The 17,508-nt window shown below is 35.9% G+C and overlaps 1 protein-coding gene across 1 annotated transcript in view; it reads left to right on the plus strand.

Moving 5' to 3' along the window:
- The window catches only part of LOC306878010 (thrombospondin type-1 domain-containing protein 7A-like), a 139,767-nt gene that overhangs the window by 60,658 nt on the left and 61,601 nt on the right, over nucleotides 1–17,508 (plus strand). Inside the window, exons 4-7 of the mRNA XM_079430088.1 lie at nucleotides 8,169–8,350; nucleotides 12,075–12,143; nucleotides 16,335–16,490; nucleotides 17,225–17,428. Of these exons, the coding sequence (XP_079286214.1) occupies nucleotides 8,169–8,350; nucleotides 12,075–12,143; nucleotides 16,335–16,490; nucleotides 17,225–17,428 (611 nt within the window). The remainder of the gene's footprint in view (nucleotides 1–8,168; nucleotides 8,351–12,074; nucleotides 12,144–16,334; nucleotides 16,491–17,224; nucleotides 17,429–17,508) is intronic.

Consider the following 17,508-nt stretch of genomic DNA (forward strand, 5'->3'; position numbering starts at 1 on the left):
TTTTCAAGCCTTGAAAATTCCCTGGTTTCATCTCATGCTATACTAGACCGAAAAGTGAAGTGTTTTTCCAGTATTCAATACATATCTATTAGACCCTTATATATTTTCTACACTTATATGCATGCAATATGTGATACATGCACTACTGTTCAAAAGTTCAGTTATGTGTTAGTAAGAATCATTTTTGTAAAGAAAAATGTATGATATTTTTCTTAAGAAATACTTGGTACTTAATACTTAACTACTTTTATTCAGCAATTAATAAATTGAATATTCAGCAATGAATGTATTAAATTAATTAAAGTGGCAGAAAAGGAAAGATTTCTATTTCAAATAAATGTAGGTTTTTTTTTTTTTACTTTCGGTTCAATAAATAATCCTGGAAAAAATAAACTCTCACGGTTTCCACAAAAATATTTAGCATAACAACTATTTTCAACATTGATAAATATAATAAATGTTTCTTGAGCAGCATATCGGCATATTAGAATGATTTCTGAAGGATCATGTGACACTGAAGACTGGAGTAATGATGCTAAAATTCAGCTTTGAATCACAGGCATGAATTACATTCTTATATTTTAATATAAAACAGGTATTTATTTTTTGTTAAATTATTTTTTGTTATTGAAATTTATACAAAAAGCAGCTGTACAAATGTAGAACCCACCCTAACCCATCTCACCCCCTGGTAGATTTAAAAAATAAAAATAAAATAAAAAATTATAATAAATTATAAAATAAAATAAATAATAATAAAAATATATTCATTAATATTAATAGATAAACAAATAACAATAAAATAATTTTTACAAAGATTTTAGAAAAGACAACATTAAAAGCTGAATGCCATGAATTAACAGTTTTCACGTTAGATCCATGTATACGAGAAGTAGAGAGTTCCATCGAGATAATGTCCAACAAATACACAGTCCAGGTTCATCTGTTCATTGTGTGAGGAGGATTCCAACGGTTGACCAGCAATTTTTTTGCAGCTGTGAGAGCAGCTAACAGTAAAGATCTTTGTTGGACGGACAAGGTGAAGTCCCAAAAGTCATTCATAAAAAAATGGTGTGGAGTCAAACATATATCAATACCCAACAAATATGATAGGTCCTGTGAGAGCGGAGTCCAAAAAGGTGAGAGAGAGGGGCACTCCCAAAAAAATTTTTTAAAACGTGCCTAAAACTCCTTGGGAACAGAGATTACACTAGAAGACAACAGATTCATATAAAAATGTTCATTGGAGTCAAGTAAACCATATGCAGCAATTTCCAATTAATAATTTGGTGATTAGGGTTTTTAGAAGACAATTTAAACATACCCCATACCTGATCGGAAAATAAAACATGCACATCCTCATTAAGATCCTTAGCCCAAACAGCAGTAATAGATAAAGGTTTGTATGAATGCTCAAAATATAGTCAATTCGCCAATAGGATTTATGAGTAGCAGAAAAGAAAGTGTACCCGATACAATTTCAAAATCTGAAAACTTCAAGAGATAGGTTGACAAAACAGAGAAATAAGTAGGGTCAGGAGTACAAGGGTAATAAACTGAGACAAATTCAATATTCCTGTTCTCCACTATTGTTTTTATATGTTATTCTACCATCTATATCACCACCTTTCTCTAAAATAGTAATATTTAAAGTCCTCCGCACCAATATTAGGACACCTTTGGTTTTAGGATCCGAAGATGAGTGCGATACCACTTCATAAAACTTATTATTACACCTGCGTATATCCTCCTCTTTCAAATGAGATTCTTGAACAAACAATATATCAATCTTTCTTCTTCGCAAAAAATCCAGAAAACCTGTACGTTTGTGAGGGCCATTTAGCCCATTAATATTACAACTCAGAATATTAAGGTCAGTCATAGGTATCAAACAGAATTACTGCATAAGAAGACAAAATACAAGTTTGAAAATAAAACCAGTTGAGTCTACCATTAAACCACCCCCCACCCTCCCCGTTACCATTCACAAAAACATAAACACATTCCCATGAACTATGGCAGATCAAACCAAGAACAAACCTTGATCTGCCAGCACCCCTTAATATGGTCCGTGGCGTCAACAAAACCTGTACATTACTGTAGCACCAACATTTGGCCCCATAGTCACATATTGACTAGGTAGTATTTCTATTTTTTTTAAAAAGAGAAGAGAGATAAAGAATACAACTAAAACAAATACAATATCATAATCAGTAAGCGATACTGTATGCACAATGAACTATGAATTAAGAAGTGAACATTAAAGTGAACAGTGAAAGAGACAGTTACCTAACCATTTAGAGCATCTCTTCTCCAATTAGACAGCAAATGTCCAGCTGGAGTTCACTGAGAGTTGGTGAATGAATGGGATCTGAGAAAATCTCTTGCTGCTTCTGGGGAGTGTAGCATTTTAGGTTCACCTTGATTGAGAATGACCTTCAGCGTTGCAGGATAAAGGATGCCAGCGTCTCTCATCTAATTCCTAATTGGCGCAAATGCACTTCTTCTTTTTGCGGTGACCGGAGAAAAATCTGGAAAGAAAGATAGCGTTGCTCCGTCTGAAATTTTCATCGGGGCATGAAGTCTGGCGGCCCGCACAATGAGCTCCCTGTCCGTGTACCTCAGCAGTTTAAAGATGAAAATGATTTAGCGCGATCTGAGGAGAGCCTTGTGTACACGCGATGTGCTCGCTCCACTTCAATCTCTTTGCCCGCCAGAGACGGGAGCCACGTCGGTAGCGATCTTTTAAAAAAAGCCCATAGGGTCGTCCTTTTCAGAACCTTCAGGCAATCCGACCAGACGCAGATTGCTGCGCCTATTGTGATCCTGTAAGTCCACAACCTGTTGCTCAAGCACGGCTACTCGCCTATCGTGATCTGCAGCAACTTTCTTTTGTTCTCTTATCTCCCCTGTAAGAAGATCCAGTTTAGAGCATAGCGACTGAATAACTGACATGTGAGAAGCGAACTTGTTCCGCATCTCCATCAACTCGATTCTTAGAATGTCCTCAAAGTGTATAACAGTGTTCGCCATCTTGTACATCATATCGCTCGCGGTCGGTGGCTCGGATTTCTTCTTAATCGGAGAAGCCAATGGAGACAACTCCTGCTGTTTACGACTGCATGCCATCAGGTAAAGCACCACCAAGGAATAAAATTTAAAACAAAACGAAAAAATCTGCAAAAAGAGGCCAAACATACGGAGCTCTACTCGAGTGCGACTAGGTTCATGAGCACGTCACGTGACTCTTCTATGTAAAATTAGCCCTTATTTTATTATCTTAATTTTAGGGAAATCGAATCGTACAGATTCAATATTGACTTGATTAATTGATATTAATAAAAATAAAACGTCTAATTTATACTTCATCAACGATACCTCCATTAACGACTTGTCCAGCAAGCATTAACATCAGTATATCTTAACAATTCAGTTTATTCCCATGGCCACGATAATAACACAGAATTGTTTGGGTAAAATTGAGCATAGGTAGCAAGCTCTGGGCAAAGGTTTTGACATGAATATTACACAACAGAAGACAGAAGATTTCTTCATAAATGAGAGCGTTTATTTGCTATTCTACTAACCTAGGATACATGCACTAACTAAATAAAACCAAATACACACATACATGCTGCAGGCAATCAATTGTTTTGATTTGAAGACAGTTAAAGGATAGCACTATTTGCTATTTCAAAAGGCATACCAGGGGCAAATCACGAACAGAGAACTTTATCTTTACTTTTAAAGATGAATGCAGCCAGCTTCAGTAAGGTATGCAGATAGTTGTACTTTCTCTGAGTCCTTTCGTTCCTTTCCTGGTTGAGGGAACCCCAGGTGTGGATTGGCTGCTGAAGTAGTCTTTGCGTGATGTCATTGGGGATGCCCTCTTGCAATTGGCGGTTGCCTTCTCTGTGACGTAATGACGCGCTTAGCAAGTTTGTTTCAGTTCTTATGGCTTCAGATGTTAAAGTTTCTTTGTTCGCAACTTTGATGAAGTGGTTGCTTGCCAGATGGTATATGGCTGAGAGCGCTTAACAGCGCGACCAGTGACGGAGCCAAAGTTTCTTTCAAGTCAGAGCGTGAGCAAGCCCCCAAGCAAAACTTCTGTGACCATTTAAACGGCCCGATTTGGGGTCCACCCACGGGAGACTTCTTCCAATCAGATTGTGCCTATAGGGCGGAGCCCCACCCCGCACGGCGTCATCCCGTGCATACATTATCTGTTCAGTTGTTTTGTCACATGAAGAAAATCCTAACAGATTTCTATTCATGTTGTAATCATGTTTTATGATGCTAAAAGTTCAACTTTCATCCACACCGAATTATTGCTGACGCAACTAGCTTTCATTCAAAATCAAACAACAGGTATTTGGCATACACAAAGTACATTCCTTAATTTTATATACTACATGGGTTAATGCATCGATTAACATTCTACCTTCTAAATAATCACATCACGCATATGAAAGACAGGAGATACAACGTTAGTATGTATTGTCTATTGAGTATATTGCTTTAATAGCAATAGGAATAAAGGAATATATTTTGGCAGAAAGGCAATACAAGTTCGGGTGTTCTTTGCACAAGAAAAAAACCTGCATTCCTTTGGAATGCAGGGAGGACGAAAGGGGAGCTGTCCGGGGTCATGAGTGTCCCGTTGGGCGTGTATCTGTGAGACTTCAACGCCCAGTCTCATCATAAAAACGTCTCTCCTGGTTGATAAAATCATTGAATTACATGTTAAGCAGTCAGGAGGTCGTGTCCAGATACCGAGGTCTTTGTCCTGTTTCTGGTTGAATTATGTTTAAGTGATAAGAAACAACCATGATGTCCTGTTTTAAATACATTCCAGATTTTCTCCACAAATCTGTCCTTGTTTTAGGGGTCTCGTGAGACGTTAAAGAGAGCAGAGCAGGATATTGGGCACGGTGCTGGTCATTTATTGATTTTACGACCACAGATAATGAAAAGAGAGGAGTTCCTCAGGAATGTGCTGTCCTGTTAATATTTGTGTGTGTGTGTTCTTGGTTCGACAAGGTTCTACATCTAAAACAGGTATTTTTAATTTGTAATAATATTTCACAGTATTACTGTTTTCACTGTAAAGAGCCGGTTAGTCGGCTACCTTTTTTTACCATGAAAAAAAATTCACAGCTTACAGTATTAATGTTTGCTAGAAACTGACTGCAAATGCAGAGATTGACTGGCATAAAAATATGTATGTTATTTTATTTTTCATTTTTGCTGCAAAGCCAATAAAATGTTGGCAGGGCAAGTAAAAACCTGAACCAGTGGCTCGACAGGGTCAGACTAATAAAATCCTGTTTTTTGAGCTCTATGTATGCATGATTTCATACAGTCAGTTTCAGTGAGTGCTTTTGAATTGCAGATATAACACTTTCTTATTTAGATATGACAGCCAGTCAGATCTCTGTTTGGGATCAAAGGTTTTCATTTTCATGGTTTTGTGTGTGAAAATGCATCGCATCATTGGAGTGATGATATTATGAGAGGTACGCCAACAAATTTATGTCATCTTGTCATATCTCATTATATGTCAACCCAGAGGAAACATTGTTGCTCAGAAGTTGCTCTTTCGTGTAACTCAAATGATATAATGTGGTTCCTAGTAAGCCTGTCTTCTTCAAAGAAATCAAAGTTAGAAACAAATGAGACAATTGTTGACATGCAGTAAAAGTACAGAGCAATAAAATGAACAATCTGGGCACTCGGGAAAATCATGCCTCTATGTACATTTTCAAAACTCCCAAAATATACTTATATATACAATTCATTGCATTTTCCAGCTGAAATGAACTCTAAAGGCAGTGAAACACCAACAACTTTTGTTCCCCTTTCACACAAATTATGATTACGGGGAAGATTATCAAAGTCTTTTGTGTGGTTCCTTGCAGAAAACTGCTATGAGTAATAAAAATGCTTTACCATAGTGGATGATTTATGCATGGTTTGAAATAAATATATTTTGACATTTGCACCACATAACCAGCTCTATATATATGGCTGTTCTGATGTAGTAAATGTGCTCTGTAGTGCACCTGGTACAGCAAGTCTGTTAAACTTTAGTCATGATAAAAGAGCTCAAAGACTTATAGAAACAAGGTAAAATAGCATGGTTGCTTCAGCAAATGCATTTTTTAAATCTCTCATATGCACATTATTTAAAAAAAATAATAATGCATTAAAATTTTAGTACAACTCACTCAACATTTAATTTCCAAACTGTCACATTACCTGCATAAACCAACATAATAACATTGCCAGATTCAAGTTAATCTGCTTCGGATAAAACTAAACATGCTTTCTGGGGCCTTAAAAATCAAACCTATCATTCTGTAGACTAGGATTGTAATAGATCACTAAAACTAAAACCATAATTTTATGTTAATTTTAACTAAAATAAAATAAAATTGCAGATATGATACATTTTTCAGTTACTCAAGTTACTTTTTTTACGCAAAAAAAAAATGCTGGTCAACCGTTGGAATCCTCCTCACACAATGGACAGACGAACCTGGACTGTGTGTTTGTTGGACATTATCTCGATGGAACTCTCTACTTCTCGTATACATTTATTTTTCCAAAAAAAAAAGTTTTTTTTTTTTAAATCGTTTTACTAGAGTAACTAAAACATTAACAAAAAAAGTAAAAATGTGTAGGCAAAATGACAAAACAACAAAATAACTTAAATTAAAACTGCAATAAAAATTATTTAATTAAAATTGTATATAAACAGTTATATAAACATTCAGCAAAGTGACTAAAAATGTAAATAAAAAATAAAAAAATCTAAATATTTATTAACACTAGTTGAGGGAACTAGTGTTACCTTTTTTTTCCAACCTGGCTTGAAAATGAATGTAAATAGAAGCTCAGAACATTTGTTCCGATAGCATTTTACTTCATATTGAAATCTCTCACTGTTATCTTGGCAAATCTGAGCAGAGCTGGAGACATCGTCAAGATCTCCTCTGAATCTCTAGAAGAGATGCTGCAGGAGAACTGTGTAACTGAGAAACACTCTAAGCTAATTCACGATCAATTTAATATTACTGCTGTCAAGGAGAAGCAATTGAGATGTTAACGAGATCTCATTTGGGATTTTCCTGTCCTGCGGGCATGCACATGAAACAAGCACTAAAAAAATACCTATAAGTCACGTCTCAGCATGCTCTACCAACTGTAGTGCTGTCTGCTCTTCATGGAGAAATGCTGGAGTGGAGCGGGAGGCCCTGCCGGGAGCCGCTTGACCCCTGCGCTGCCTGAGCGGTGGTGCCAGTGAGAGTCAGCACATGAGCATATGGAGACAGGGTGAGACAGATCGGGCTGCTCTGTGCTCCCAAGCCAAGAGAGATGCACTGACAAATGGAAGTGATCTTAAGAGTTCGGTGACGCTGCTCTAATCTCGTTCTCTCACAGATGGCCCGCGCTGGCACGCCGTCACAGGCCACACAATGCTTTCTGAGTCTCCCACGTACTATGAACAGGCTGCTCGAGAAGATGATGGATTTTTGCAATTCTGTTTCGCGCTATAGCGAAAGTGGGAAAAAGAAATCACAAATGACATCTCTTTAATATCGCTATTTTTTTCCCAAGACAGAAATAGGATTAAATGGCGGTTGAATGGAGATTCTGAAGTCTTTTCAGACTATAAAAGGCCCCAGTAATCAAATGTGTCTTGAGGTTTAAGCGATCTATCCATCCACCCATGCACCGTCCTATTATCCATCCATCCATCTGGTTGTATGCCAGTCAAAATGCTTTTATTTTCCAATTAAATTCCTGAATTTGTAGGTAAACAGGCTACTGAATTTTAAGAAGTACAATTAAAATGCATTTAAGTTCATATATTATTTATTTATTTTTTTTACTAGAAACATTTGTCTTATGATTTCAGACATTTATTATAAAATTCTTCCAAGATACATTTTATTGTTTGTTTGTTTTTAACACATTCATTTAAACATTTATTTGGATACTCTTGGTTTATCATGAGTAACGTGCAAATGTACACGACAGTGGCACATAATCCAAATGGAATGACATTGTTGTTTGTAAATGTTTGAAAAGATTTATTTCAACAGGATGGTTGATCCAAAGCACAGGTTCAGAACATAATAGCCTGTATTTGATGTTAATTTCAGTTATGCCTGGCGGAGCACCGAATGGAGCGAGTGTCGTGTTGACGCGCTGCTCAGTCAGCAGGACCGGCGGCGTGGGAATCAGACGGGTTTGTGTGGCGGAGGTGTTCAGAGCAGAGAAGTGTACTGCATCCAGGCCAATGCAGAACTCCTCAGCTACATCAATAACAACAAAGACAAACAAGGTACAGGTATCTGTTTGACAGTGTATACTTATCAGAAGTATGACATTTTTGCTTAGTCATTCAGTTCTGGACAAACTTTTATTGTTGTTGAGCGAGTCACCTGAACAAATCCATGATTGACTGATAGCACAACAAAAATGTGTTCAGTCCCAAACCCTTTACTAAAGTGACTATCCTGAGCTGTGATAAATATTGATTGACTCTCTCACTCACTCACTCACTCACTCACACCCCCCAATCTTTTTAAGTTTCATATGATTCCCTAAGAGAATATTTATAAGTTTCATATGATGCCAGAAGCAAATCTTTTTAAATTCCATGTGGTTCCATAAGAAAAAAAAAAAAAAAGATATATTTCCTTTATAGTTTTATTTGATGCTAAGAGGGAATCTTTGATTCATATGATTCCATAAGAGAGTCTTTGAGTTTCATATGATGCCATAAGCAAATCTTCATTAGTTCCATTTGATTCAGTAAACAAATCTTTATTTATTCCATTTGATACGATAGCAGAATCTTTGTTCCTTAAAATGCCAGAATCAAATCTTTATAAGTTTCATAGGACTCCATCAGAGAAACCTTAAGTTTAATATAATGCCATTTAAGAGTCATTGAGTTCCATATGATGCTGAAATTGAAAACAGTTTATTATGAGAAAAAACATTGAATCAATTATTTATTTATTGCAAAGTATCAATTATATTAAAATGACATTTTGTGATTTATATGTTGTTTTGTAAACATTTTTGTACCTCTCAGAACAATGCAGATCCTTGAATACATGGATCTATCCGTCATGCCTTTCTTCTTTCCTTGCTTAACTGTCCACCACCCACTTTCATGTGTGTGCAAATTTCTTACTCTACTCTATATATTGCATCAGCATTTCTTTGCATACTCGATTAATGGCCCACCCGTCTTCATGGAAAATACCTTTTTTTTATCTTTCTCCCTCCTGCTCGCTCTTTTGATGCTCAGAACTGTAGGGCGAGCACATTGAAACTTATCGTAACGCACATGTCTCCATACCTTAGAGCAGATGAACGCTGACTGCATGAAAAGCGCCAGTTAAAGAAGTGCTATTAGAACAGGCCACTGGTGGAGCTGCGTATGCTGGGAAATCTGTGTCCTTATCAGTGCGGTGCAGGAGACGCCTCGCTTCACTGGGGGGTAATCTGCTCCGCCGACAGCAGATACATGAACGCAGACAGTGCAGAAAGTTAAAGAGAAAATGTGCTGGAGCATTAGTCAACTGATGGAGTCGTGATGTTCTCGCCCTGGGAGGATGTTGTCAGCTTCAAGATTCTTTGATGTGATGAAACCTTCATCAAATCTATCTGGAAGTGATGCTCATTACATTTCCTTCTAAGAACACAACACTGCACTCACAGCACAAACAGAGCGATATTTCCCACAGGTGGCTTCGCTGTCTTAACCAAGTATTTCCTAAAGGATTTGATGGCATAGGAGAACTTCCAATTTGATTCCATAAAGAAACCTTTAAGCATTTAATATGATGTCATAAATGTTCCATTTGTTCCAAAAAAATCGTCTTTATAGTTTTCCTATAAAGCCATAAGTGAATCTTTGCAATTTCTATTTGATTCTAAAAGAGAATTTTTGTGAGTTCCATATGATTGCGTATAAGACTCTTTAAAAGTTTTATATGAAGTAATAAGGGAATCTTTATAAATTCCATTTGATTCCATTAGAGGATCTTCATATGTTCCATTTGAATCCACAAGAGAATCTTTGTAAATTCCATATGATTCCATAAGTGAATGCTTAAATTCAATTTGGCGCCATATAAGTTTAATATTATAAATTATATTAGAAATATTAAACTTACTACTCTTTATAAGTTTAATATGATTCCATAAGTGAATCTGGGCAATTTCTATTTGATTCTAAAAGAGATTTTTTTTTGTAAGTTTCATATGATTTTCATTTGATGTCAACAGCGAATCTTTATCATTTCTATTTGATTCCATGGGCGAATATACGTTTCATATGAAGTCATAAGCGAATCTTTATGAATTCCATTTTATTCCCTAAGATAATCTTCATACTGTATGTTCCATTTGAATCCACAAGAAAATTTACATTTGGCTTCATATCATATTATAAGTATTAAACTTTAATATGATGCCACAATTGAATCTTTATAAGTTCCATTTGATTTCGCAGGAGAATAAAGTTCCACATGATTCTATAACAGAATCTTTCTACTGTAAATTTCATGACTCCAGAAGTAAATCTTTGAGTTCCATTTGATTCCATAAGACACTCTATATAAGCTTCATGTGATGCCTTTAGGTTTTTATTTTTTATAGAAGAATCATTGTAAATTCTATTTAATGCCATAAGTTAATCTTTATAAGTTTTGATTCCATAAGATAATAATTTCAAAGGCCATATGATGCTGCAAGAGAATCGTTGTTTAATGTAATGCCATATGAGTATCCTTGAGTTCCATATGATACAGAAAATGAAAATGATCCTTGATAAGAAGAGAGTAATTTACTGAAGTGCTGCAAAAATCCATTGAAGAAGCTTGATTTTGAGAGTGTAGGAGGAATCCTGCGGCTTTTGACTGGCTGAGATCTGGGTGCAAGTAAAAGCTAACCAGCTTATACCTCACATTATCACATTACTGTCTGAATGAAAGGCAATGGAGGCGACGTACGCTGAATAAACTGCCGTGACATTCGATTGGACAGGGCTATATTTGGAGTCTCCTATGAAAAAAAAAAAGACTGCTTTATAGGGCAACCGAATGTGACAGATGTGATTCATTTATGGCATTGCAAACCATTGGGTTTGGCTGGTAATCATGAGCAGTTTGGCCCTGCTGGTAAATGACATAACCAGAGGTTGCATTAACTGAACATTTTTCTGTCACTTACCAAAAACATTGACAGATAATTCAAAATGCTTTGTGTTGTTTTGACAGATATAGAAATAGGTTGTCTGGCCTATTGCATTTGGTGAGGAAAATTGAGAAAATAAAAATGTGAAAGTAGACTGAGAGAGGTGTAAGAATTTAAGGAGAGAAACAAGAGTTTTTCATATTTTACTGACAGGTAAGAGTAGAGCATGACGGGAAATTTACAACCCAGTCCATCAGAATGACAGAAAATGATTTTGTATTAAAAGTGCCTGTGCATTGTGATTAAATGGATATCATTTTATTGTATTTTCTGAAGGGCTCTTAAAAGGGAAGTCGTGGCCTAATGGTTAGAGAGTCAGACTCATAATCCAAAGGTTGTGGGTTCGAGTCTCGGGCCGGCAGGGATTGTAGGTGGGGGGAGTGAATGTCCAGCGCTCTCTCCACCCTCAATACCACGACTGAGGTGCCCTTGAGCAAGGCACCGAACCCCCAACTGCTCCCCGGGCGCCGCAGCATAAATGACTGCCCACTGCTCCGGGTGTGTGTTCATGGTGTGTGTGTGCACGATGGATGGGCTGAATGCAGAGCACGAATTCCGAGTATGGGTCACCAAACTTGGCAGTGTGTCAAAAAAAAAATAAAAATAAATGTTGAGTGGTTATATTTTCCCTTATCTGCTGCTTTTGACGTCACCGCTCAGGATAGTTAAAGCTTACCAGCTTATGCCCTACGTTACCCCTTAAAGCTGTAATATTCTGTCACAGTTTAGAGCTCATAGCGAATGTATTTGTTTTCCCTTGAATGTTTATTAGCAGTAGTTTGTGTGTTTTGTAGAAGGTCAGTCTTCAAACGGCCAGATGCCTAGTGTCCCTCCCCTCCTGTCTATCAGCTATGAGATCTCAGGTAAGATGTTTAACACCGTATATCTGGGGTATTTTTTAACACCAACATTGCTTTGAAAAATAAACTGTTTATTTTTATTTTTATTTAATACATTTAAGTATATTTTATTATCAGTATGCGTATGTATATATATATATGTGTATATATATGTGTATATATGTATATATGTATATGTATATATATATATATATATATATATATATATATATATATATATATATATATATATATATATATATATATATATATATATATATATATATATATATATATATATATATATATATATATATTTAATTGTTATTTTGTTTAATTGTTATAATGTATAAATTTTATTTTATTATTTTATTTTGTATGTCTATTATATTATTTTATTTTTTATATATATTTTATTTAATATTTAATTATATTATATTGTATTAAATTATTACATTTATTCTATCATGTTTTATTTTATTTGATCCTACTCTCGTTCCTTTCCTTTTTGTATCTGACATAATGTTCTTTGTTTGATCAAATCTCTTTGCCTAAATCATGTTTATATATATTTTGTTTTCTTAGTCTGTTTACTCTCTGTATTTTTGTAAGCGTTTGTGTCCATGGAGAGCTCGTTACCGGGGTACATACTGATGCAACACACTGTGCTTTAGTCAACACTCTCCTCTGGGCACCAGACAACTGCCAGAGATCGATTGACAATGACAGTCATTCTGACAGCTCCTTACTGAACACTCTTCTTCAAAAGAAATAACGAAGCATTTTGTTTGGATTTGTTTTATTTGGACCTTTTAAACTAGACCCTTCTGCATTTCATTTCATGGACTCTAGAACATGGAGGAAATCAATCAAAAGTATACTGTATACAACTGATCAAATGTGACGGTAGAGACATTTCAAATAAACACTGTTCATTAAAACTTTCTATTCATCCTGAGCAAAAATATTTAAGCAGGAGGTTTTTAACTTTGATAATAAGAAATATCTGTTGAGCACCAAGGCAACATGTTAGAATGATTTCTGATTGCTTTTAAAATTCTGCTGACAAATTCAGCTTTGCAATCATAAGAATAAATTACATTTTAAAATATATTCTATTAGAAAACCGTTATAATTGTAACATTTTAAAAAAATATTACTGCTTTTACTGTATTTTTTATTTTAAAATAATGCAGCTTTAGTGAGCATAACATGCACAAAAAAGTTTTGTCAGGTAGAGTATTAATAAACATCATGGCCACCTTAGGTTTCTCATCTGTTTTTAAGCTGCTACCGAGCACCAAATCATCCTCATGCTTGAAGCTAAGCCTGTCCGCCTGGGTTTGTCAAAGCAGGCACAGACTTTGATTAGACAGAAAGTTTGCGCAGAAGGTCTAGACCATCTGGCACATAAACAAGGACAACCTGTGCGGTGTTATGTTAACTTAGATGATGGTGCATTACACTGAAATCTGTCTCTCCATTAATTTGGGGAACATGTGGCACCAGAAGAGTTGAACGAGGTGAACTGTCATTCCCCATGCCCGTTTCCGAGTTCAATCATCATTATTATTTTTTTTAAGGTCTGTGGTGCAGTCAGTCTTCTCATACTTTTTAGCTGACCGTCTGTGCGTGTGGAGAGCATTTTGTTTTGGAAATCTCTAGAGAGCAGAACTCACCACATATCAGCATGGAGAGCTCCACAAGAAGATTTTACCTTGCTTTGATGCAAACGCAGCAGTCATGTCACCTGTCACCCATCAAGCCGACACCAAAATCCTGTGTTAAAACATTAATGCACTGGTTTTGTTTGTGCTTTCGAATTCGTGTTTTATAGTTCCTAGGGAAAAAAAAGTTTCACACATACTGGGTCCAGATGGGATCTATACTGCATTCAGAAAGTATTCAGACCCCCTTCACTTTTTTAAATTTCATGTTGCAGCCTGATACTACAATTGTTTAAATTCATTTTTTTTTTTCTCATTAATTTACACTCCGTACCTTATAATGACAAAGTGACAACAATTTTAGAAATGTCTGAATTTATTTAAAAGAAAAAGCTGAAATATCACATTTACATAAGTAGTCAGATCCTTTACTCCGTACTTTGTTGAAGCACCTTTGGCAGCAATTAAAACCTCGAGTCTTTTTGGGTATGACGCAACAAGCTTTGCACACCTGGATCGGAGGATTTTCTGCCATTCTTCTCTGCAAATTCTCTCAAGCTCGGTAAGGTTGGATGGGGACCGTTGGTTGACAGCCATTTTCAGGTCTCTCCAGAGATGTACGATAGGGTTCAACTCGGGGCTCTGGCTGGGCCACTCTAGGACATTCACAGAGTTGTCCCCAAGCTACTCCTGTGTTGCCTTGGCTGTGTACTTACGGTCATTGTCCTGTTGGAAGGTGAACCTTCTGCCCAGTCTGAGGTTCTGAATGCTCTGGACTGGGTTTTCATTAAGGCTCTCTCTATATATTGGTGCATTGAGCTTTTCTTCTACTCTGACGAGTCCCTCAGTCCCTGCCGCTGAAAAACACCCCCACAGCATGAGGCTGCTACCAGCACACTTTACTTTTGGGATGGTACTCTGCAGGTGATGAGCAAAGTTCCCTTCAAACATGATGCTTAGAATTGAGGTAATGTTGGGATAATCTTGTTTCTCAGAGTTTGAGGGTTCATTAGGTGCTGTTTTGCAAAATTCAAGTGTGCTTTCATATGTCTTCACTGAGGAGAGGATGGAGTTTGGCCACACCGCCATAAAGCCCAGATTGGTGGAGTGTTGCAGTAATGTTTGTCCTTCTGTAGATTTCTCCACATATGATCATGAAGCTTAACTAGAGTGACCATCAGGTTCTTGGTCACCAGTCTAGACAAGACCCTTCTCCATCAATTGCTCAGTTTGGCTGGGCCATCTCTTGGAAGAGTCCTGGTTGTGCCAAACATCTTCAATTTGAGAATTATGGAAGCCACTGTGCTCTTGGGAATCTTCAGTGCAGCAGAAATTTTTTGTAAGGCAAGGCAAGTTTATTTATATAGCACATTTCATCCACAATGGTAATTCAAAGTACTTTACATAAAATAAATTAAAATAGTCATATATATATATATATATATATATATATATATATATATATATATATATATATATATATATATATATATATTGCTTAAAATAAAAACTTAGTTGAAAAAAATAATAGTAATAATAAGAAATTTAAAAAACAAATATTACAAATTTGTTTAAAATTATTTTAAAACAGTTAAAAATTGAAAATGATTATCACAGGATAATAATCACAACAATACATAACATACAGTACAATCAGTTTCGGACGTAGCACAGTGCTCATTCAACAAATGCACAGCTAAACAGATGAGTTTTGAGATTTAAATGTGGCTGTTTTAGCACATCTGATCTCTTCTGGAAGCTGGTTCCAACTGCAAGTTGTTCAGCTGATTAAAAACTACCTTTTCAATAATCTTACCTATGAAAGGAAGATTTGATAATGGTCTATAGTTGCTCAACATGATGTTATCAAGATTGTGCTTTTTCAGAAAGGGCTTAACAACTGCAGTTTTCAGGGTGTTTTAAGTCCCAGAAAGAAGTGAGGCGTTCACCACTTCTAAGAGATCTGAGATCAGAGATCTGTAAATGAAATTAGCAGATAAATTGCAGTAAAATAAGCAAAAAGAATTTAATGTAGGTACATTTATTTTGGATGTTCTTCTGAAAAAAACATGTTATAAAAAAACAAAGTTCCTAAAAATCTCAAAATTGACCGGTACATGAAACACAATGATTTTGCCTTAATTTTATAAATGTAATTTTATAATTATATAAATTCTCATTTGCTTTAATATTTTATTTTTAAATTATTTAGCCTATTTAATTTATTTAATTTTCGTCATTTTATTTTTTTATATGACGTATTTTAAATTATTGATAACTGGGAACTTTACCAAATTAGTCCAAATATTTAATAAATAAACACATCGGATTGGGAATGTGCATTCAAATTATGCTGAAATCTCAGGAGATTCTGGTTTTCTCCTGTTTTTCCTTTCCTGTGATACAACAGGGAATCGGGATTCTTCAGAGTGTGTTTAATGTTGCCATTTGTTGTTTCCTGCAGTTACATAAAGCTAATTGTCCATCATGTGTGGTGCTCATGTGGGAATCTTACTGCAGTGTTTCAATCCGTGTGTTTGTCTTGTAGCATCCCAACCCGTAGACGTTCGGCTCTGCAAGGGAACGATTCCGAGTGCCACGCAGCTGTGCCACATCCCGTGCCCTGTGGAATGTGAAGTGTCCCCATGGGGCGCCTGGGGGCCCTGCACCTTTGAGAATTGCGATGAACGGGTTGTGAAAAAAGGTAAACATTGCTGAAACCAATAATATATTCACTGAAAAGGAAGTGTCAAGTACTGAGACACAATATTTTACTGAGGCACAGAGCTGTTTTAGAGCCAGAATAGAATAATTCCTTTTGATTTAACCAATATCGTATATAATTTGACCAAAATGCTGCATTACGGCATATCAGCAGAAATCACATTTTAAACATCTTATTATTTCTCTACTGTACATTGATTATATTATATATTATAACTAACTGGCCAATTTTTAATGCCTTTAAGACATTTTTACGTTATTTTAACATTATTTTAATGACAGTTAAACACATTTGCCCCCCTAATTTCATGCATATATATATATATATATATGTATATGTATATATGTATATGTGTGTATATAAATCATAAAAGGTCCTAAAATGGGTTGTTCGCTTTTTTTTTTTTTTTTTTTTTTTTTTTTTTTTTTTTATGAAAACCATTTCTTTGCTTTCCTTTTGGACTGAAATGTGAATTGGACATGTTCTTGAGAGTTGTGTAAGATCCACTCTTAAAAAAAAATAAATCAATCAATTCAACGAAAGGTCACACATCCACCAAAAATCGCTTTAGGACAAGTTGGTTAAAAGTAATTGGGTAAAAATGTCATTAAAAATGACAAAAGTGATGTCACTTTGATATTTTGTCCTAATCCAGTGACATTTTTAACTGGGACTTTAGAGAGCTAATAGACCTTGTGTCATGTTTATTGCAGGTTTCAAGTTCAGACGACGTACAATCATTAATTACCCCACGGGTGGCGAGGGGAACTGTCCTCATCTGGTGGAGGCCATCCCGTGTGATGATCCCAGCTGTTTTAGCTGGCAGCTGGTCAAGCTAGAGGAGTGTATCCCAGAGGAAGACATGGACTGCGGGGAGGGAACACAGACTCCACAGGTCCGCTGCGTCAACAGTGAAGGTAACACAGCTGGCTTTTGCACATGTAAGGTTTACACTGTAAACAAAATTATGGTAACACTTTATTTTAGGGTCTCTTAA

This window comes from Barbus barbus, assembly GCF_936440315.1.
Source record: "Barbus barbus genome assembly, chromosome: 12".
NCBI classification, from domain to species: domain Eukaryota; kingdom Metazoa; phylum Chordata; class Actinopteri; order Cypriniformes; family Cyprinidae; genus Barbus; species Barbus barbus.